Source organism: Gymnoscopelus braueri (assembly GCF_963280865.1).
Source record: "Gymnoscopelus braueri genome assembly, chromosome: 5".
NCBI classification, from domain to species: Eukaryota; Metazoa; Chordata; class Actinopteri; order Myctophiformes; family Myctophidae; genus Gymnoscopelus; species Gymnoscopelus braueri.
Window position 1 is genome coordinate 28044965 of NC_137606.1, and position 22839 is coordinate 28067803.

Genomic DNA, 22839 nt, shown 5'->3' on the forward strand with positions numbered 1-22839 from the left:
TAGCAGATCAAGATCAAGAAAATAGCAGATCTACGAGCTCACAACGTGTCGCATTGCGACGCATTGTGAGCTTGTAGATCTGCTATTTTCAAATTGGGTTAAAGCGCTCATGTGGCCTCAGGTCGCTTATTTTAGGCTTGTTTTCATAGACCTGGTTGCTTATTTCTCTCCCACAACATGGCAACCCTGAAGCGGAAGTACAGATAGGCTAGGCTCATTCATGTAATGAATACAACAGTACATACAGTCAGTGGCACTAGCATATTATTATTACATTACATAGGAATACATACACCCGGACCAGTAACTCAACTAGGTTAGTTAGGTAAGTTTTGAGCCTAGATATACAAATCGAAGCAAATACGCGAATAATATGTTACTGTTTAACGTTTGATGTCGGATTGACCAGGCAGCCACTGTACAGTAAATGAAGTCAACGGCCGTTAGCTAGCCTGTAGGCAGCGTTGCCATGTCTGCTTATTATAAGCGACGTTGGGCTTGTTTTTCTGTAAAGTTGCTTGTAAATATTGGTTAATTGCGGGTTGCGTTTTTTTGGGGGGCTTGTTTTTAAAGTGTAGTTGCTTATCTGGGCTTGTTTCCTAATCCTAATGTGTGCCGGAGACCGATGTTGCGAGATTTATGTGGCCTAGTCGCTTCTTTTGGGCTTGTTTTCATATAATCATAGACCTGGTTGCTTGTTTCTCTCTCAAAACCTGGCAACACTCGCTACTAGCATAGCATAGCATACCCGGCTAATCTCTGTTGTTGAGGCGACTCAGACGAATTGTATACTTAGCATAACAACCATATACAGGCGGTTCTGTTGTTTTTGTCTTAAGCTCTGATCCTCTCTGTAAACAGGTGCTATCATCATGTCTGGGGTGCCGATGGGAAAGATATTACTCAGGAATGTAATTCGCCATACAGGTGCCCACAACAAGGTACTGTATAATGGGATTGGGGGGGGGGGTGCAAAGAATATCCAGTGGTGGAAAGTAACTAACTATATTTACTCAAGTACTGTACTTAAGTACATTTTTTAGGTATATATATATTTTTACTGTACTGGAGTTTTTCCAATTTTCAATACTTTTACCTCTACTCCATTACATCTCAGAGGCAAATATTACTTTTAACTCCACTACAATTATTTGAAAACTTTTTATGTAGTAGCTTTTTATTTTTTATTACGAACCTCTTCAGACCTGTGTGTGTGTGTGTGTGTGTGTGTGTGTGTGTGTGTGTATATGTATATATATATATATATATATATATATATATATATATATATATATATATATATATATATATATATATATATATATATATATGTATGTATATGTGTGTATATGTGTACAATTTTAAAATAGCCGATCTACAAGCTCACAAAGCCTTGCTATTTTCAAAGGATTTGAAAATATGCGAAATGGGACCTTCTGCAAAATTAGTACTTTTACTTTTGGTACTTAAAGTATATTTTGATGCCTATACTTTTGTACTTTTACTGAAGTACATTTTGAATACCGGACCTTTACTTGTTACAGAGTATTTCTACATTGCAGTATTGATACTCTTACTTAAGGAAAAACATTTGAGGACCTTTTTCACCACTGAGAATATCTAATGTCTGTGTGAGATTACTCGCTGACATACTTTGTCAACTGTGTGACCCGTTGCAGATCCAGGAGGAATCAGAGATGTGGAAACAGAGAACTTGGGAGAAACAGCCAACACAGTTGCCAGCCACAGAATCTAATAGGTCTGTTACATTAACAGTAATAATTTAGGTTTAAGATTATATTATGTTTCATACCATAACTATATTAACCCATTAAGACCTGAGGCCGATTCTACAAACACCTTCTCCTAACCTAGGTTTTCTGAAAAACGTTTGATTCTCTTCAAAACAATAAAAGAAAAGCTATTATATCGTTGTCAGGTGGAAACCTTGTATGTTCAAAACGGTTCTTGTATGATGAAGAAAGGCTTTAATTTGTGGGGGTAAAAAATACTCATTTGAAACTTGGAGAATTTCTGCCGGACAGTGACGATATATAGTAACAACTAAAACGACACGGATGCTTTCCCGGACTTAAAGGTATAACAAGGTAATAGGCTTTCCAGGTCTAAATGGGTTAAGACATTGTTATTGTATTGTTTTCAGGGGGAGTATGCACTGTGATCGAGTGTCAGAATCTAGAAGCAAAACTGGAAGAAGAGAATCTACCTCAGGCCATGTGGATGAAAGAGAGGCTCGGTACTGGTCTCGCAAACTATATGAATTTGAGGCCAACGATCCTGACAGGTAAACACTAACCTCTCACATAGATTCACTTTCAGGTCTCTGGGTGGGAAGTGGGAAGCACAGGGCACAGATGTGAGTGTGCCATGTGATCTGACAAGTTCAATTTGATTTCTCACAAAACAGATGGGGACATAGTGGATTCAAGGAGCTCTATCCTGAGGAATTCAAAAGTGATAGGTAAGAAGCGATTATTCTGTCTATTCTATGAGTTAAAATGACAGTAAACAGGTCATTCATGAATTCAACCTTATTTGAGATTGTTGTAAAAAAATAATTGAGGGTGACCCTTGTTTACAATGATGTCGAGATTACACTGTGGAAAATCTAAACAAATTAATTAAGTTTAAAATCAGTGGTTGAGAAAGCACTCAACCCCAGTACTTTCAAAAGTATAGATCGATACTCCTGGTCAAATATTCCTCAACTACAAGTGAAATTAAGTCAGTCAAATATTTACTTGACTTAATGGTGCAGTAAGTGATATTTTTGTTAAAATAAGTGTTAAATAACAATATTCTGATATTAATCATTGCTATAGTGCAGCGGTTCTCAAACTATGGAAAGACAAAAAACGTAAGTTTTTTGCGACCAACATGAAGAGAGTACGGTCACTTGACTTCTCATACACACACACTCCGCCTCCAACACCGACCGAGAAGAACCACCAGCAACACAAGAGAACACCCAAGCCCTAGCAGAGGCACACACACTGATATAGCTGTTCAAAAACCATTTACTTAGGAATTATGTTCAATATTAGCGGGTGGCTTAGAAGAGCCGTTGTCTGTGTTTTTGTTACTCCGAGAGTGAGAGGGTACAGATAAATGGACCACGGGTCCATTTGGTTCCATCTGTACCCTCGCGGAGTTAAATTTAGATTTAACATTATGGGGAGATAATTCTCACAGACAGGCAACCAGACCAGTTAACAGCTGTCACGGATTCCAATTTTAACCAATCAGGAGAAAGGACTTATATAAGATAAACAAGTGATATTGGAAGTGATGACACAATGAAAAAATGAGCACACAAAATCTGCACTGGAACAAAATTGAAGCTGAAAAATGGGTGCTCTCTCCTGATTGGATGGCTGGCAACCCACCTGAAAATGAATTTTCTGTTTATTAAAGAGCTGGAGAGACGGGAAAACCCTGTTATTCAACAAACTCTATAGCAATGATTACGATCAGAATTTAGAGCTTTAACTTTTTAATAATAAAAACCTTTTTGTTCTAACCAAGAAAAAGAGTAATTACTTTAAAAAATACTAAAATATTCAAGTACGTTTTATTTGGAATATCAATGCATTGCTGTATTGTTCACAATGCATTTACAGAACCATGTAACTCTCTGAAACCACATAAAAAAAATTAACTGACATTCTTGTAGAACCACTATTTATTTTTTTACGGTGAAGTTAGCTGTAACTCTGAGCTGAATGGAAAAAGCTAGTCATTAGCGATTTTTTTTAATTTTGGTCCAAACCTTTATTTTTTCTGGCATCCCAATGTATTTACAGGTCCTGGCCTGGTAAGGAAAAGTTAGTAATTTAATTATACTGTGTGGTCTTACACCGTTGTTGGTTACCAACAAATTCAGAAGTTACTTGACAGCCTTCCTAGAAATGTATTGGAGTAAAAAAAAAAAGATTCTCAAATGATAATTAAATACAGTGCTCATGTTAAATGTACTTGTTTACTGTCCACCACTAGTTAAAATATTTGGTTGAATTTTTATGTTGCTGGGGTGAATATTGATCCATCAACATAGCTTCTCATGAGGCTGTATTTGTCTTGTTTCTCTGCCATAGAGTATTCTGTAGACTGTAGCACTGCATCATATTATAAATAGCTGAGGGCTAAAGATCTGTGGGCTTGTGGTTTTGTGTAATTTAATTTAGTTTCTTAATATCTCTGTCTTATGTTTGCAGAGAAGAGTCACGTGAAACAAAGAGGAATGGACATCGCAAAATCAAGAAGTGCAAGTCATCCAGCATAGAAAAGTCCAAAGGTTCCAAAAAATCCTCCAGAAAGAAGAAAAAGAAAAAGAAGGTGGAAGAGGAGAAAAGGCCAAGGAAACTCGAAGAAACTAGTAGCGACAGCAGCGATAACGATTCAAAGACTTCCAAGTGCAAGCAGAAGAGGAAAAGGACTAAAACTAAACGCAAATGCAAGAAGAGCGAGAAGCACAGGGGGAAGGAAGACGACGACGACAGCAGCTCTGAAGACAGCGATGAACAACAAAGAGAGAGAGCGCGTTCTAGCAGGAAGCGAAAGCAGGACTATGATAAAGATTCAGACTTGGGATTGGACTCGCAAAGGAAACAGGAAAAACTGGAGAGCAAATGAGGAGAACACTCACGACAGCTCTACTGCGTGAAACATGCATCACACATAATACTCCCCCGACTCAGGTAACCACAAAGGAAACTGATGGGCTGTTCCTTTGTATTTGTTATCGGTGCAGAATTCTCTCTCCTCCTCCATGCTGTTCTCTGTCTTGTCAGTCCATTCTGTGGGCATTCCTAACACCGATACCTCACCACCCGTAACTGAGGTTTCAAGTACTGTGTAGTGTGTACAGTGTATTGTGACAGACCTTCTTCCCACCCACTCCATTAAGAGCTCTGTAGGCTATCAGTCTGCTTGATTATTGACTTTGTGTGTCACCACATTGTACCTCTTACTTGGGAGTTTGTGTGTCCTGAATTGACCACCATTTCTTTTTAGGACAAAACAAAGAAAGAAAATCTGAGCAGATTTATTATGCCACTGAACTGACCAATTATGAGGTGATGTGTCTGCTCTTTTACTTTTTATTTATTATTTAACTTTTTTGTAAATTGTCATAACATTTTTCTGCAAATCAATGGCATAGGTGAGAAATAAATCTCTATTTTACTGTTTTGTAAATGATTTTTGTGATTGTGTATTTTTTTTATATGATCAAGAAAGTTTGGTTTTAGATGGTTGTAGCTTATTTGATCAATAGAGATTTTGTTTCAAGGCTCAAATTTATTATGTTTTCAACTATGACAGATCGTGTTGGCATATTGAGAATAATTACATTCCAGATTTAACACTTTCAAAGTCGCATGTCAAAGGTGAAATTTCTTAATTAAACCTTTCTAAAACAAGTTCACAGTGTAGTGAGTTGTGGGCTTGTAGAAAGGCTATTTTCTCTATTTTGGAGAGGCTATTTTCTCTATTTTGGAGAGTGTAAAATGGGGCATAAGTGGTTAAAGATATTAACTGTGTAGCTGAAGAAATGGTACCTTAGGTTTATGACCTGCAGACTGTTATGGCTTCAAGTGGGCTCACTTGCCACAACCTGGTTAAAAATTGAATGTTCTGTCTTTTATGTGAAACTCGTACAATTAATACACTGCAAACAAAGCATGATCCAGTCATTAAAGTGAATGAGTCATTAAAAAGAAACCAGGTGTGCTGCACTGGGTCAAAAAGGTCCAAACTGTTCCAAGGCAATTAGGTAGCTCTTCAGGATGGGGCATTCTAGTGAGAAACAAATCCTAGGGACTCTGATGCAAAATATGACGCCTAAGGCTTTATTTAAGCATGGCTTAAAACACATTTGTCTTTGTCTGGGTACCTAAAAGTCTGACATTACTCTGAGAACATCAGAGTAATGTCAGACTTATGAGTCAGACTTTTAGGAGATCAGATCATCACTGATATAGTCAAACCGTCTTACCATCTCACCATTAACTACGTTTACTGAAATGCCAGAGTAGCCGGTACTTTTATTTGGGCTGTGTTCTGCTTTTAGGCCATGGCTAACAGGATGAATCATTTTAGCCTTTTGGGACATACTAATACCCTGGCCAAGCCAGACGGCCACAGGCTATGTAAAAAATAGCAACATTCAAACCTTACATTGACCTTGAACTGCTGAGGCATGTCTAGAAAGAGGATTTCATAACTGATACATTATTTTACACTACTTAGTAGATATTTACTATTTGTAGACTACATCGAATCAACCAAACCATGAAAAGAAAATATCTTGGCAACCTTTGTATACAAAATTAAATACCAACCAAAGCATTTTTAAATAAAACATTGAAAAAGCTGTTGACAGTTTCTGAAAATCACAACAATCCTTGATGTAGGGTAGAGTATAGTTATATGTAGCAGTTGGTTGAATAACCCTCTATATCTTGAACATGAAAAAGTATTAAAGTTATTGCTAATCTAACACCAAATATAAGAGTATAGTTCATTTAAGCAAAATCTGAATTGATGTTAGGCCTATCATCCTCCTAACTAATGAAAACTTCTAAATTACACATTAGTAAAATGGCACAATCCAAACCCAAGTTCTGCTTTATTCTTTCAGTGACACTATTATGTCAAAACCGTTGTCAAGGGCAAAATTAGCAATATGGTGTTGGGCAAGTTGAGCCAACATTCTCAATGCCATGCCATCAGTCAAATACTTAGTTTACTGGGATGCTTATGAATAAAGCATCCCCTCCTTTTTTATTTATTTAAGCAGGTATAGATATATAGTATTTTACAAAAATGGACACTGACCTCACTTGTAGCAGAACTTTCTTCTGTTTATCTCGTCATTGACATCTGCAAGAAATATACTGCTTCTGTGGCCTGTACCTGCACAAGATATTACATGACAAATGAGATACCTTATAGAAGAAATTACCACTACTGGTAGAATTAACTGTGGTACAGCTGTATAAAACATAATGAAAGACTTCTGGTGATTAGTAGTTTCGTTCCCTACCTATGTTGAATGAACTTATTGTAAGTCGCTTTGGATAAAAGCGTCTGCTAAATGACTGTAATGTAATGTAATAATGGAAGGCATGTTTGGCCTTCAGTATAGCAGGAGCAGTTTATCAGAACTTACAAGATGTGTGTTGATCAGGATTTTAGTTAGGATAAGTGGTGGGTCTTGTTTTTTGTAGAAATGATTAGATGTGTGAACACAGAAGACTATTATTGAGTATTCTATGAAAAAGATAACCCACATCCTCACTTAGTGTAAAATGCTGTTGACATTCATGCTTAGAATCTTGTAACCTAGATTTAAATGAGTAACGTGAAATTGAGGATTTAACAACAATGGACATTTGCAAACGCCTATGCTCTTGGAGTAAATGTAAGGTCGAGCACGAGTTAAACTTTCACGTTGCTTCCGTTGTGCTAAATGTGTGCCACTGCAGCTTTAGAACTGCCACCCCTGCCAGTGGACAAGGGGAATTTATTTCAATTTTCCCAAAACACCAAATGTGAGCTTAGAGACGAATGTGTGACCCTGTCCTGTCACACTCCATCCCCCCCTGCCAAAAAAAGATGGTGGTTCTTTCAAGAGAGAAGCTGGAGGGGTTTCGGCAGGGAGTCGAATTAAATCTCGGCACAACAGCAGCCTCGGCTTGAGAGTTATCCTTATTCTTAAAAGCATGTATTCGAATGCCAAAGTCTAGCTGCTAGTATAGCACCTAGATACAAACCAAAGCCATGGATTTGAAGCTAGGGACCAGAAGATTTGATACCCCGAGAATATATTATCAGCATTTCCTTTTATCTCATACCTCAAGACCTTGAATTACATCAATGTGTTGACAGGAAGTGTGCCAGCCAGGATAATACTTACCCAAGGCACTGTTCTCCTAACACAGACTGCTGATAAACTTACTATGGACTTTGTTGTACTCTGTAACTGGGCCACCCTGACCAATTAATTAAACATTCTAAAACCTGAGGGCTCCCAGATTTTGTATTTGTCAAGATACAGGTGCAACTTCCTGCAGATAATTCAGAGCCCTTTCAATGCACAGGTAATTTAGAAGCAATTTGTGAATTGTCAGCAGCGGCAGTGTGTGCTGAGAAAGAAACCCAAGCAGGCCAAATATGGGTTGACGTCTGAAAGAAAAGCGTGCAACTGTAGCTATTAGGCCTACACTCTAAAATAACATCAAGCTGAAAACCAACTTCAAAAGCTGCACAGTTATTAAAGACATAGATCCTGGGCAAATTCTCAACATTGAGTGTACATTTTGAGGACTTGACTATAAGCGTGAAATAAGGCTGACACAGCTCCTGGGCCAGCTGGAATGTAATTGGAAGGAAAGCGGAATCCTCCACCACAATACACATTCCACAAACGACCAAACGGCCCTCTCTATTTTGACTTTTTTGAGAGCTAACTTATTTTAAAGTTAAACATAAAATGCCATGGATCTCCAGCTACCAGCTAATTTAATTAATTAGTTCTTTGTCTCCACCTAGTGGGATTCAACCTGTAGTACACCTTCGATAACCCTTGGTTGGTTTGGTATTCATCATGACATTCAGGTAATTATATCTGCCATGATCCCACAATCCTCCCTAGACGCACTTGGATACACCAACCTGAACAATGAACTCATTTTATCTAGGCCACTAAAAAGTGGCAGGACATCTTCTTTGGCAGTCATGCACTGCTCTTGAAGCACACAAAGAAAACACCATTGGGAACACAAACAATACAGTTAACTCACACAAAAAATTTAATACCCTTTCATAAGGGTTAAGTGGTCCAAACTTTGACATACTAAATATAGGGGGAGGTGTGATGACACAGGTTTTTAATGTAAAAACTTGCAGCCAGCACCCAAATGCTTTGTAAAAAGTCATGTGACATATGACTTACTTACTTACATAGTTAGTACACATACACCAATGTTTTAATATACTTATATATGTCTTTTTTGTTGTCTTTTTATCTAGACCAGCCAGATACAGTACCGATTAATATCATACAGTCACATCAGGAACAATACCTATTAATATTGTACAGTCCCAACCGTTAAGGAGGAATCCACGGTTCACAGGTCCATCCTCGCTATGCTAACATTAGAAATCGGCATGTGTATACTTCTAGTATCTTTTTATTGTTGTATAGACTGGTGGTGATACTTGTCGTTGTATCTCGTGTCTTCTGTGCAAAAGTTTTTTTCGATTTTTTTTTTGTCTGAAAGAACCCAAAGGATGATTGACATACATGATACCTGGCTGTTCACTTTACAGTGTGATGTAGTAGTTTGTTTGATTTTTTGTTTGCTGTTTTTTCTTACCAATTAACAGGAAAAACAGTCACATCCAAAGCCACACCCCTTGGCATGTCATAGAAAAAAATGGAAATTCAACAACTGAACGAAAAGCTCCCCATAACAGAGAGGAGACAATGACAGAGAGGAAGGTTTATGACTACAGTGAGCAGCATCCTCCATTCGTACATCTTTTAGAATAAGGCACTGCTGCATACAGAAATGACATGGTCAACGACCTCTCTGGGAGTAGGATGGGGAGGCAGGACATGACAGGAGACTGTGTTCTTCTCCAGCAACTCACAGAAAGTTTGCATGTATGAATATGCATGTGTGTATATAGTATGACGTGTACAGTCAATTGTGTGCTTTGCGTATACAGTATGTTTATGTATGTATGGTTCACATTATGTACGTGTATGTCTGTTTCTGTGTGTATGAGTGCACATGGGTATCTGTGGTGTGCTTGTGAGTGTGCACATACACGCGTGTGTGTGTGTGTGTGTGTGTGTGTGTGTGTGTGTGTGTGTGTGTGTGCGCTTGTTTGCGTGTGCTTGTGGCCATGGAGACCAGACTTCTCCTCTCAGACTGTGCTTTCCAGCATCCACTCAGTGCTGCTGAATGTAACTCTGCGGTGGGCAAGCGGCGAGGACTCCACGTCGATTTGGTTGGTGGACTTGTGCCACCTCGTCCTCGCTCTGCGTGGGTAACTATGACTCTGAAATATGGAGTAATCACCTCCATCGAATGAGAACCTGTGCCTAGTTCGTGCCAGTTCGTTGGGGAGCAGCCCCATATTGGCCAGGGTGCTTTTCTTGTCCTTGAGCCTCGGGGCCTCCTTAGTACCAGCATTGGTGCCTATGAGACACAGGGACATGGTGGAGCCAGTCACGCTACTGTCCGTCTGCGTGTCCTCAGACGGTGGGCCAGAGAACTGTGCATCCAGGCTGGTTCTCCTCTTCAGCTTGTCGGCGGTCAGGTAAGGCAGCTCCACCTGCAGGACGGAAGTGGTAGCTGCCACGTCCTCTCTCTTATCGCTGTCGATCCTCAGCACCAGCGCCATGCACTCCTTTGGCGCCTGGGCTGCTTCGCGGCCGCCCTCCTCGGATACCTGCTTGGAGGCGGAGTGCTGGAGCCTGTGCTGGCTGCCGTTGGTCTGAGAGTGTATGCTGGAGCTGACCTTGGCTTTGCCATCGTAGGGGCCGCTGTAGGCCTTGTAGCGGATCATGAGGATGATGATGAACACCAGCACGGAAGCCACGATGATACCGCCGATGATGATGATCATCGTGCCCCCGAGGAACTGGCTGTGGATGAAGCGACACTGGCTGACCTCGTTGGCCGTGTGGAACTGCACACAGCCGACCACACGGGTGGCCGTCAACGACGTGATCCCGTCGTCGTACACCGCAAGCACACAGAGGTCATACTCGCGCCCTGCGGCCAGGTCGTTGATCTGGAAGGTCTTACTGGTCGACGGGATCATTCTGCAGGGAGGATTGAAAAGAATGGAGGGGTCACAACGCAAGAAAAGGACATTTTAACCACCATAAGTACGAAAACCGACAATGCTGAAGAAGCAGTGACTTTCACAGTGCCTTTCATACACTGCCTACGTATAAGATGGTAAATTAAAAGGGTTTATATCATTCTCCACAACGAAATAATAAAGGGGGCGACTTGGGACACAGCCACGCAAGCTTTGAAATATCTCTATACTGGTGGACAGATTAAAAGGCAGAAGACTTTATGGTGGTTGATTTATGTGACACTATGGTGCAGCGTAAGGTGACAGTGAGAAATGGCTATCCCAGCTTTGTGTATAGAACAAAATGACATGGTAAATTTGCGATGTGACAAGCGAAAGTAGAGCAAGCATCGATGTATTTCATAACACCTACGAGAAGAGTTGGGGCAGGTTGCTGGACAGACGCAACGTGATATGACAAGTATTTAGTTGTCATGGGCATGTTCTAAGGTCAAATATCTTTAGCATTTGCAAGGATTGCAATACTCACACTCTTTGAACACAGAGCAATAGGCCTGTCTCCATCTGTGTTAGTATAATTAGAAGCACACACCTTTCCCCTCAAGGAACACTTTGATGGTTAACACTTGCAGGTAATAATGTACCACCTTAAGACAAAACAACACTCAAGGCCATGCTTACACCGGAGGAGTAAATTATACAGGGGAGCAGCTCATTATGTCTGCTTAGGTAAAAATAGCAAAGTCGACCACAAATATCAACAGCATGAGTTAATGGATCCTGAGATATTTGGCAGTATATCACATTCAATCCATGGAGACATTGAAAACAGCATGTCCTTATTTTCAAAATGAAAGATGTACAGAAGAAATTAACTTTGAACTATTTTTGCTTTGCTTTGTGTTACAATTAAAAATAAATTAGCTTTGCTTTGTGTTACAATGAAAAATAATAAAACGTTCAATTAGTTAATTTGCTGTTGTAACCAACTGGTAATTAGGTTTGCCATTCTCTCTCTCTCTGTCTGCAGCAAAGACAATACCAACTGGTTGCTACCTTGACCCCGTGCTGTTAATCGTGCAACTAAACATGTCATTACGTACCCATCTCTAATCACAATACTATATTATACTGTATGTGTGTAATTATGTCACACCGACATTTATAAAAAAAGAAAGAGAAGAAAATGAGAAGTCCAGAAAATTAGAATCAGTATAATGCAAAACAGAGGGCTTTACAATTGATCACGCTTAATTGGTGCTGACCATTCAGACTAGTCTAGGCCAGTGGTTCTCAACCTTTTCAGGGTGTGACCCCCCAAAATAATCATATTTGAACTGGGGACCCCCCACCCTGACAAGCACTTGGAATGGTTCCACAGATAAATATTGTCAAAATCGCCGATCTACAAGCTCACAACGCCTCACAAAGCGAGGCGTTGTGAGCTTGTAGATCGGCTATTTTCACAATTTCTGCCCCTTTCTTATATTATTTGACAATTTGGCCAATGTTTGACCATTTTATAGTATGGTTTGTCGATTACTTTTGATGCAGCAATGGTCTTTTTCTTTTCTCATTTTTATTAGAAAGGTCTTAAAAGTCCTTAGATTGTCACTTCACTGTCATCTGGGGACCCCCCAAAAATCATGTGGGGGTACCGACCCACAGGTTGAGAACCACTGGTCTAGGGGACAGGGCTATAGTACCTGTCCACCACCATGGATTCTAGGGGTTCGAATTCACCATGGTGCATCTGGCTTGCCGAGCATCTACCCTCACACAATTGGCCATGTTCGGGGAAGACAGGCAGGGTGGGCAATCTTTGTCGCTTTGGGGCGGTGCCTGTCAGTAGGGGGTGTTTAACGGGAGGAGGTGCTAGGTCCTCCCGGTGGGGTCTCCTCACTGGCAGGTGAGCCAGTAGGGTACAACAGCAGTGGCAACCCACAGAAATGTTTGGGGAGGATTCATTGACAAAGGGGTAAAAAGAATTGGCTACTCTAAATTTAAGAGGAAAAAAAGAGAGAAAAAAACCTAATTAAATTCTGTTCACGTAGGGACATGATGCATCTACACAACATGGGATCTATGGCATGCCCATGGAGTTTATAATAAACTGTCATGCCATTAAAACAGATGGTTATTCCAGATGGCTCACCTTTTCTCTAATCCCACTTCTGAGTGCTCTCCCTCCCTCTGTCATCCACCCTTTACCTCTAACAGCCCCCCCCCCCCCACCCTCAAAATTTGGCTCACCTGTAAACCAAAGTTTCATCTGCAGTGCTGTTATACTGAATCTGGTACATCCTGATACCGGGGATGTGCCGCTCAGATGGCCAACGAATCACAGCGGAGGACGACGTCAGTTCAGCGACCATCACTCTCTTGTCCTGCTTGTCATGGCCCTTAGTGTCATTTCCAGACTTGGAGGAGGTCGTTATGTCCGACAGGCCGGGGTCCTCGCGCATGTGAGCCGTGTTGTTGACAAACAGGGGCAGGGGGATCATGTTGATCTCGACAGCAGCCGTGGCGATGCCAGCCGCGTTGGATGCCACACAATTGAAAGCCCCGCTGTCCTTCAGAGTTGTGATGAGGATATCGAGGGTACCGTTCCCATACAGGATGGTGCGGGAGGAGTTGTGCACCAGCTTGCCGTCTGGCGATCGCCAGTGGATGTCAGGATCTGGGTCTCCCATGGCTTTGCATTTGAGGGTGACCCCCTGACCTTCCATCACATAGGGCTTGGTGGAAATATGTTTGGTGATCAGCGGAGGCTCACATATGAACTCCTCCTCCTGGATGGACCAGAAGTACTTGTCCATGAGATGCTCTGGTGAGGCGCAGGTTTCCAGGTCATCCTCCCTAGTCAGCCTGCGGAGCCACAGCAGCTCACAGTTACAGTGGAGTGGGTTCCCTCCGAAGCTCACCGCCAGAGTGGAGGGGTGGGGCTTAGCATCAGACAGGACCTCGGCATGCTGGAATAGGCTGTCTGGAGGCAGCTTGTGCAGCCTGTTGGAGGTCATGTCCAAACGGACCAGCTTGGTGAGGAGCGTGAAGGTCCCTGCTTCGATATGATCAATCAAATTGTGGTCCAGAGTGAGCGTGTTCATGGTAGTCATTCTCCCTATGGCTTCCCAGGGCAGGCCTCTCAGGTTGTTATTGGACAAGTCCAGATCCTCAATGGTGGACACAAACTCGTCAAAGGCGGCGGGCGCCACCGCGTGGATCTGGTTGTTTCCCAGGATGAGGTGGCGCAGATTAACCAAGCCTTTGAAGTGGTCATCCTTGAGAACACTGAGGCGGTTGCCATCCATGTGCAGAGCTCGCAGGGAACGCAGGCCGACGAAGGCGTGGGGAGTGATTTGGCTGATGGTGTTCCGAGACAACGTGAGGTGGACCAGGCTGGTCATGTTGAAAAAGTCTTTCCTGCGGATGACCGTGATGAAGTTGTCGGTGAGGCGAAGCTCCACGGTCTTGCGGTCGATGGTGGGGGGTACGAACAGGAGGCCGGTCTTGGCGCAGAGCAGAGTCAGGGTTGGGGAGAGGTGTTGACAGATGCAGCGTCCGGGGCAGCTGTAGCCCTTAACTAACACTGCACACAGCAGCACACACAGGACCAGCCGCTCCATTGTTGATCAGATTCCAGTTCCTACACAGGAGACAGAAAGAAATAACAAAAGACATTGAGTCAAAAAAAGAAGAAGAAAAGAAATGGAGCTCTGGTTTCATGAATAACCTCATAGCATTACAGCTGGCTGATAAAATGGAGTCAGACCAGGTTTATTGAGACTGTCCAACGCAGTAACAATCACAAAAATGTTATGGAGCTTTTCTGAAAGAATGGCGAATGGGTCGATGATGAAAGGCAGCACCAATGCTGCATCACAACCATCAGTCTCTGGAATGCGTATTAAATGATTTGTTTAAAAATGCCACCATTCTACATCAGGGTTTTAATAAGGGTTTTAAGCGTGAAGCAAATACACCACATGTCTTCATCATGAAATACAGCTTGAGTTTTGCGTCCATTTGATCTCCATATCAGCGAGGAGAATGAAAGGGAGAAAAGGGCAATTGTCAGCACTGCTCAAGGATTTATACGACCTTTTCATGCCATCTCCTCTCCTTATGCTTCTGAAATGTGCTCTATGAATTAGAGTTAAGTCTGTCAAGTAAATCATGGCAACAAAAAGTGAAGGTGTGAAAAAAGGGGGAAGACGCCTTGGTTTTAAATCTGTCAGATTGGAGGCATTATTGGGTGACTCTGGAGTTGAGGAGGATGTACAGATCCTCTGATCCCCATTTAGAGTATTGATTCCAAGTCTCTGCACAGCACACTGCTGGTCTGCAGTGCAGAATGTGATCCTTGGGCGTAATAACCACAAAAAAACCTGATGGAACACAATCTTTGATGCCTGCCACATCGCCAGTGGCTTCGCCCTCTTTGGTATCAATCCAGATTGTCGATGCATTAACCTTCAGTGTTCATCAGAAAATCTATCAAGCTGATATAAAGAGATATGTTGAGTTCTGTGCAAATCACCCATTTTTACAAGGTTTATGTAAAATGACATCTGTCGGAATGGATCTATTTTTCAATTTGTATGCAGGCTTACAGCCCTTTGCTTGTTTTCTTTTTTATTTATTTATTTGTTTGTTTTGTGCTATCCATAACATCTCATCTCAGTGGAATCACAATTGCTAGTGTGCAATTTCAAGACATTCTAGTCACGAAGACTAGTATATGACAATATTGTACGTTGTATTAATTAATTTTTTTAAATAAACAACACAACACAACACAATGAATGACACCAGGGGGTTATGATGCATGAAGGAATTTCTAAACGTTTCAAAGAAATGTATTTATTTAGCAAAGCCCCTTTATAGTTGGCAGCTTTCTATGCTGAGCTTGTGTAAATTAATCACATTAGTGCACCCGAAGGGAGTGTGTGTGTGTGTGTGTGTGTGTGTGTGTGTGTGTGTGTGTGTGTGTGTGTGTGTGTGTGTGTGTGTGTGTGTGTGTGTGTGTGTGTGTGTGTGTGTGTGTGTATGTATATATATATATATACACACACACACACACACACACACACACACACACACATATATATATATATATATATATATATATATATATATACACACACACACACACACACACGTGGGAAACCAGTAAGTGAGAAAAACAGAGCAGGGGGCGCCCGTTTTTGGCCACGGCCGGTGCGGGCCGGGTCATCGCGCCAAAGGGATGAAGAAGGGTGAGGCTGGAGCGCCGGGAGAGAGCGCGCGGGCGTCCAAAGCTTAAAAAAAAAAAAGCGGTGAACGGAATGCCGATTTCCGCTGATCACTGCCCCGGCCCCGAGGACACGCTTCACCCCGCCGGCCAGGAGGCCTTTCATCTCCCTCGGGGGGCCCGGCGTCGGATTAATCTGATCTGCATTTTTCTCCTCATCGGGAGAAAGCCTGTTCTTCCACTTTCCCCATGTTCCCTGCGTTGTCACGGTTACGGGATCAGTAGTCGCTGGGTGAACTTAGCTTGGGGGCTACACACACACACTATGTCAAACTATGTCCAAAATATGCCATTTATTTCTGTATATTGTTGTGGGAAAGAGAAAGAAGACAAATATATACATTTAACATACAGTATGTAAGTATGTGTGTATATATGTTTATTATAACAAATCCACAGTGTGGTATTAATATAGAAAAATCTATAATATACTGTACACCATAATACAATGACAACATTTCATCGTCGCATTGTTATTCCTCTAAACAAGTGGTTCTCAACCAGTGGTCCAGGGACCACCAGTGGTCCTTGAGGGGGGGTTCCAGGTGGTCCCCTTAATGATGGAGAGTTGGTAACCAAATGGACCCTTCTAGATCTTTAACTCTTGAGAGTGTAAAATTAAACCAAATGGACCCGTTTCATTTTACACTCTCAAGAGTTAAATTATTTTAAAACATCTGCATTACTTGATTAAAGAATTGTTATTTTGATCAATGTTTGCCTGTTATCTCTCCTATATGGTACCAACATCAATACAGCATGGAATTGTGGACAAAATCTTATCCAAAGATAACTAAATATTATAAGTCTTGGGCAGTGGTGTAAAGTAACTAAGTACATTTACTTAAGTACTGTACTTAAGTACACTTTTGAGGATCTTTTACTTTACTGGACTATTTCCCATTTCCAATACTTTTACTTCTACTCCACTACATCTCAGAGGCAAATATTGTACTTTTACTCCACTACAATTATTTGACAACTTACTAGTTACTTTGCTGAATTAGATTATTATCACGAAACATACATTAACCACTAGCCGATCTCCAAGCTCACAATGTGAGCTTGTAGATCTGCTAGTTTTTTATACATTTTGAACATGTGAAATGGGACATTCTGCACAATGAAGTAGGTCTACTTTTACTTTTGGTACTTTAAGTAAATTTTGATTACCAGACTTTTACTTGAAACAGAGTATTTCTGCACTGCAGTATTGATACTTTTACTTAAGTAAAATATTTGAGTACTTTTTCCACGACGTGCTGCTCTGCTCTGTAAAAATCAGAGCCACAGCTCTGGTTGAAAAGAAACATAGCAAACATGTTCATTCAGTTCATTTAACTTGGAATAAGTCAGAAAATTATTGTTCAAGCCTATCCTACCTATGTTCAACAACAACCACAACGGGTCGCGAAACATGCGAGCCGTTTTGTTATTAATGCCACACGTTTGCACCTTAAGAATAAGAAACATGACATCACCGCAAGAGCTACTGTAGTGTCCTACCAAACTGTGGATATACTCTGCAACAGGAGGGTACCCTGTACCCTGTACTACTGTACCCTGGACGTCACGACACGTCTCCAATCTAACTTGTTACACACACTACATAAAAAAAAAACCTCACCAATAGTAAGTCAAATAAAGTATTTACACACTGCAGTTGTCAGCATTGAGTGTAGAGCCATGTTTTTTTTTCTGTTTTAGAAGTAAGAACATCTTTCTGGCATGAGTGCTGCTGTTTCAGTGCCCCACCTACATTGAGTGACAGCAAAACGTCACGTACAGTATGAAATGATTTGACAACAATCAACAATCATGAATGGATTAGGAGAACTACCAACACCAGCGCTCACAGCTGCTTGTCTTCTGTAGAAAAGCCACTGCTTAAACGTATATATATATATAAAATAAATAATAACTAGAAAATGTGCTCCTCGGAGCACAGGTCTCCGCCAGGCGAGTACTGTTCCTGATTAATCCTGTCTTACCTATTTATATTACATATTGTCACGTGTCACGTGAAGCTTGACCAATGTTAACGGACACACACACGGACACATTATCTCCCCACACCGCCAGGTAAAACTCTCCTGGCGGAGACAAAAATCACACCCAGTGTGAAGTGAGCGGTGTTATTTAGAAACAACAGTGGTCATCACAGTGATGGAAGCTCACTTTAAAAAAATAAGTTTTTTTTTTAAGTGCGTGGTGCTATTTATAGGTTATTATTTCATCATGCGTCTCGCTAGCCAATCAAAGCAAAGGGTCTGAATAGAGTCAGCCAATCACGGTACAATATTACATATTGTCACGTGTCACGTGAAGCTTGACCAATGTTAGCTTGGCTGAGACGGACACACACACGGAGGGTAAAACATACTCTCCACAATGCCTTCGGCCTGGCGGAGACAATAATCAGAATAATTGACTTGATTGATAATTGGTCTGATAGATGGTCTGATGAAGTGTCTAATAGTCGAATATTCGACTATTCTGTGAATGCCCTAATATATATATATATATATATATATATATATATATATATATATATATATATATGTATATGTATATATATATACATATACATATATATACATATACATACACGCATATACATTCTTCTAAATTGTTAGTAGCCAAGCCAATTATCCTTACGCCTTTTTTCTCCCAATGTAGTCATAATGCCAATTCATTCACTCCCACATGCTTGCCACCTGTGAGGAGCCTCCAGCGGGAGGACGTAGGTAGCGCCTCCATTCTACTCCTCCCAACGTTCAACATTCCCCACTGACAGGCAGCTGTAGGTGCCGCCCAAGCCCACAGGAGTATGTGTGTAGTGACAAAGATCACCCTCACCCCCAGATAATCACGCATTTGTGGGATGAGCGGCACAGCTGATTATGTGGGGGGATAAGGGGAATTAGCCAAATTTCCCTGGCAAAGGCAAACGGTGTATTCTCCTGTTGGTATTGACTCGATTGGCACCTGATTGGCAGCCTGGTCACGAATCCTGGATGACCAGGCTGGTGACGAGCATGAGGAGGAGGTGAGAGGCTATGAGAGGCTGTTGTGGCTGCGTATGGTTCTTCCACTCACTACTGAGGCTCCAATGACTACATTATCAAATTGCCAACATGTCCTGTTTATTCCTTGTTACTAATAAGGAGTTAGTTGTTCTGTTGAGCACAGATGATGACACTTTTGGCACATTTCACTTGGGAACCTCCATATAATTAGATGTGCTCCTCATCCCCAAAAAACTATGAAAAATGGAGGATCATTATAAATAGACACGATTGTAAAGGGAAATGGACAGGCCTTTCAATTATATAATATACAATGCTACTAGTCCAGTAACAATTGTTACATGATTGATGGGTGAGAATAAATCTGAATAACTGAGTGGAAAGAAAAAAGATCTAACTGACTATGAAATAGGGTTCATTATTGGGGCACGGATGGTAGGAGCTTCAGTCATAAAGAAAGACTGCTCGACTGGATAGTATTTCAATAGGAACAGTGACTAAAGTGACATGCATTTCCATCTATGGGAAGGACATCAGTTAATAGGGTTGTAAATTGTGGTCAAAAGCGCACATTCAATGACCGTGATGCTCGTGCATTAGTGTGATATGTAACAAAAAAACAGACATCAACTCTTCCTCAGGAGACTGAGAATGTCAATGCAGGACGTGATCCGACTGTGCCAGCCCAGCAAGGACAGTCCGTCAACAACTACATACTGTAGAGAGGGATGTTATAGCAGGGTTGCAGTGCATAATATCCTCATTACAAAGACCAAAAGCACATTTGATAGTTCAGTGGTGCAAAAACACACTGATCTACAGAGATGTGGATAAAAGTGATATGTTCAGATGAGTCATCCTTCACCATATTCTCGACAAGAGGGCGAGTTAATGTGTGAACGTACATCAAGAGAATGGCACAGGCCTGAATGCTTGATCCCTACATTGACGGGGTCCGGTGGCTCTGTTATGCTGTGTGGGGCATTTTATCCTGCCATGGTTTGGGTCCACTTGTCCCCTTAGAGTGAAGGGTCACTGCAAATCGATACGACGTTATTCTGAGTGATCACCTTTACCCCTACAGTATGATGAAAGCATTCTATCCTGATGAGAGTGGTCTCTTCCAGGATGACAATGCCCCCCATTCACAGGGCATGACGGGTTACTTAATGGTTTGATGAGGATGAAAATGAGGTGAATCATATACTGTACTATGGCCTTCACAGTCACCAGATTTGAACTAAATTGGACACCTATGAGAGATTTTGGACCGACGTGTTAACATTTCCTGCCAAGATCGCATTAATGCGATCTATTGTTTAATTGTGGTTTAATTGTGGTTTAATAGACGATCGCACTGTTTTATTTACATTCCGAGATCAGTTTCGCTTTCCACTCACCTCCGCTTCACCCGGAAGAAAAATCAGCGATTTCCGCTTCCGGTTTCAGCTTGAAAAATGTGATTTTTAGGCCAAAATAGGGCAAAACACGTTTTTTCACACGGTATAAAAAACGAACGGAGAGCTCCGGTTCTATTTTCTTTAGTCTGGATAACCAACAGTTATCGTCGCTGTGTATACCAATGATCTGAAACCCGATCAAAGCTAAGCTATTTCCGCCCTGCGGAAGTGGGGCGGAAATACGTCGTCAGCTACCCGGATATGACGTTTGCAGCCTGTTTGGGAGGGGGGGAGCGAGAGAATGGAGACGTAGAGAGAAAACTTAACTCTTTGAGTGCTTCTCTCTCGTGTGTGTTTATAAACACAGCCAGACAAACGATCAACAAACGAGCAAACATTCTGTGACCGGTTGAAAAGGGTTATAAAACGCAAATCGCTGGCACAGGGGTGAGTACATTATGAATAAACTCTGGCAGTTAATGTGTGACAGCACTCGCCAAGAGTCCCCATCACCATCATAAAAAAAACACCAAATGAAGGAATATCTTACATTTTTAGAGCAGCCGATAATTAGTTTGACCCCTTTTCCTCCCCAATTTAGTCGTTGCCAATTATTTCATTTCTGTGTTGTCACTGCTGTTGTATCCTAATGACTCACCTGCCAGTGAGGAGCCCCCACCGGAAGGACGTAGGGCATTCGTCCTACTCCTCCCGCCCAACACTCCCCGCTGCTACTGTACAATGACCAATATCACCCTCCCTGCCCGGCTTCCCTCCCCCGAACACGGGCCAATTGTGTTTGCATACACGCCCGACAAAGCCGGACACATCACGGTGGATTCGAACGCACATCCTCCGTGGTGGTGGTGGGCAGGGACTTTAACCACTGCGCCACCCGAGCGTCTGGGAATAATATTATGTTAGAATGGTGTTCCATCCCTCCAGGAGAGTTCCAGAGACCTGTATAATCTATGCCATTGATGCACATTTAACCCATTAAGACCTGAGGCGATTCATAATTTTTTTTCCAATATCCTAAGTTTTTTTGAAAAAAAAAAAATGAAAAAAAAACCCACGATTTTTCAAAAATAGCAGATCTACAAGCTCATAGCGCGGCACTCGGTGCCGCGCTATGAGCTTGTATATCTGCTATTTTTGAATAGCCAAAGAAGTCACAGATGCGTTCCAGGTCTTAAAGGGTTAAGCTGTTCTGACAGCTTTGTGTGTGGCCCAACAACATACTAAGACACTTTGTTGTTTTTTACCTTTAATTTGTTGTTAATGTACCCGACTGGTATATTGTACTTTATGCAGTGTATAGCATAGTTGCTTTATTATGGTTGTCATGGTTGAGTTGAAAACATGTCTAATCAATACTGGAATCCTTTGTTTTACAAATGTTAACAAATTGCCGTCCAGGTTTCTTTCATTTTATTGACATCCCTTGATTGTGTTTACTTTGCATTCAAATAGTATTTAGGCCACAATACTTGGGGGTTTCTCAGAGGACCATCTGTGTGCTATAGCATTTCCTGCCGCACTGTCAAGGATAATCTATTGATCCCTCAGCATCTCAGGCAGGGAAAATAAAGCGTTGTTGCCATGGCAACTCTGTATAGAAAAACTTATCCATGCATTCATCTTCAGTAGACTTGACTACTGTAACAGTGTCTTTACAGGTTCCTAAAAATCGATCAAGTGAATCAGAACGCTGCTGCTCGAGTCCTTACTAATGTAATCCTTAAAGATAATAACTTTATATTTATGGACGTGGGTGGTTTAGGGACAAAATACATTTCTGATCTTGTGGCTATGTCATGAACCATCCAGATATCCCAGGTCATCTGGGACACGTCTGCTTTCTGTCCCCGGAATCAGAACTAAACATGGAGAAGCATGTTCAGTTTTTATGCACCACATATCTAGAACAAACTCCCAGAAAACTGCAGGTCTGCTACAGCTCTTATTTAAAATCAAAGCTAAACACACTTTTGTTTGCCACTGCTTTTTAATGAGATTATTTTAATCATTCTTCTGCACTGTAATCTTATTTTTATTTTGTATCATTGTTTTATATTCAAATGTCCTTTTATTACAAGTTTATTTTGCTCTGTGTCTTGATGTCTTAATACTTAAGGTTTATGTAAAGCACTTTGAATAGCCAAATTACAAATAAACTAGCCTTGACTATTGTAGAATGTAGGGCTTTGGATTGCATAAATATTTTAAACTGACCAAAAAACTACCCTATAGT

At 41.4% G+C, this 22839-nt stretch overlaps 2 protein-coding genes across 3 annotated transcripts in view; one reads left to right on the top strand and one right to left on the bottom strand.

Moving 5' to 3' along the window:
- The first annotated feature begins 201 nt into the window (after nucleotides 1–201).
- On the top strand, nucleotides 202–5220 carry nkapd1 (NKAP domain containing 1). 2 transcript variants are annotated; one of them, XM_080429633.1, is made up of 6 exons: nucleotides 202–325; nucleotides 862–941; nucleotides 1680–1759; nucleotides 2165–2305; nucleotides 2429–2482; nucleotides 4236–5220. In XM_080429633.1, exons 2-6 carry the CDS (start codon nucleotides 873–875, stop codon nucleotides 4651–4653), a joined length of 762 nt encoding a protein of 253 aa, XP_080285759.1. In that variant the 5' UTR covers nucleotides 202–325; nucleotides 862–872; the 3' UTR covers nucleotides 4654–5220. The 2 variants fall into 2 exon arrangements, with proteins under 2 accessions (XP_080285759.1, XP_080285758.1); XM_080429632.1 differs by having other exon boundaries at nucleotides 220–316.
- A 4411-nt stretch (nucleotides 5221–9631) lies between these two features.
- lrfn1 (leucine rich repeat and fibronectin type III domain containing 1) overlaps nucleotides 9632–22839 on the bottom strand; it is a 158986-nt gene continuing 145778 nt past the window's right edge. The window contains exons 4-5 of the mRNA XM_080429619.1: nucleotides 13117–14509; nucleotides 9632–10861 (exon numbers count right to left, since the gene is read on the bottom strand). Coding sequence (XP_080285745.1) covers nucleotides 9958–10861; nucleotides 13117–14489 — 2277 coding nt within the window. The 5' untranslated portion in view covers nucleotides 14490–14509 and the 3' untranslated portion in view covers nucleotides 9632–9957. The remainder of the gene's footprint in view (nucleotides 10862–13116; nucleotides 14510–22839) is intronic.

What these genes read in the sequence shown, in the direction of transcription:
- nkapd1 (XM_080429632.1), top strand. Translation starts at nt 226, where the DNA reads ATGAATACAACAGTACATACAGTCAGTGGCACTAGCATATTATTATTA. An exon ending in GAGGCCAACGATCCTGACAG is followed by an intron (nt 2,306 to 2,428) that starts GTAAACACTAAC and finishes CTCACAAAACAG; the next exon opens with ATGGGGACATAGTGGATTCA. An exon ending in GAGGAATTCAAAAGTGATAG is followed by an intron (nt 2,483 to 4,235) that starts GTAAGAAGCGAT and finishes TTATGTTTGCAG; the next exon opens with AGAAGAGTCACGTGAAACAA.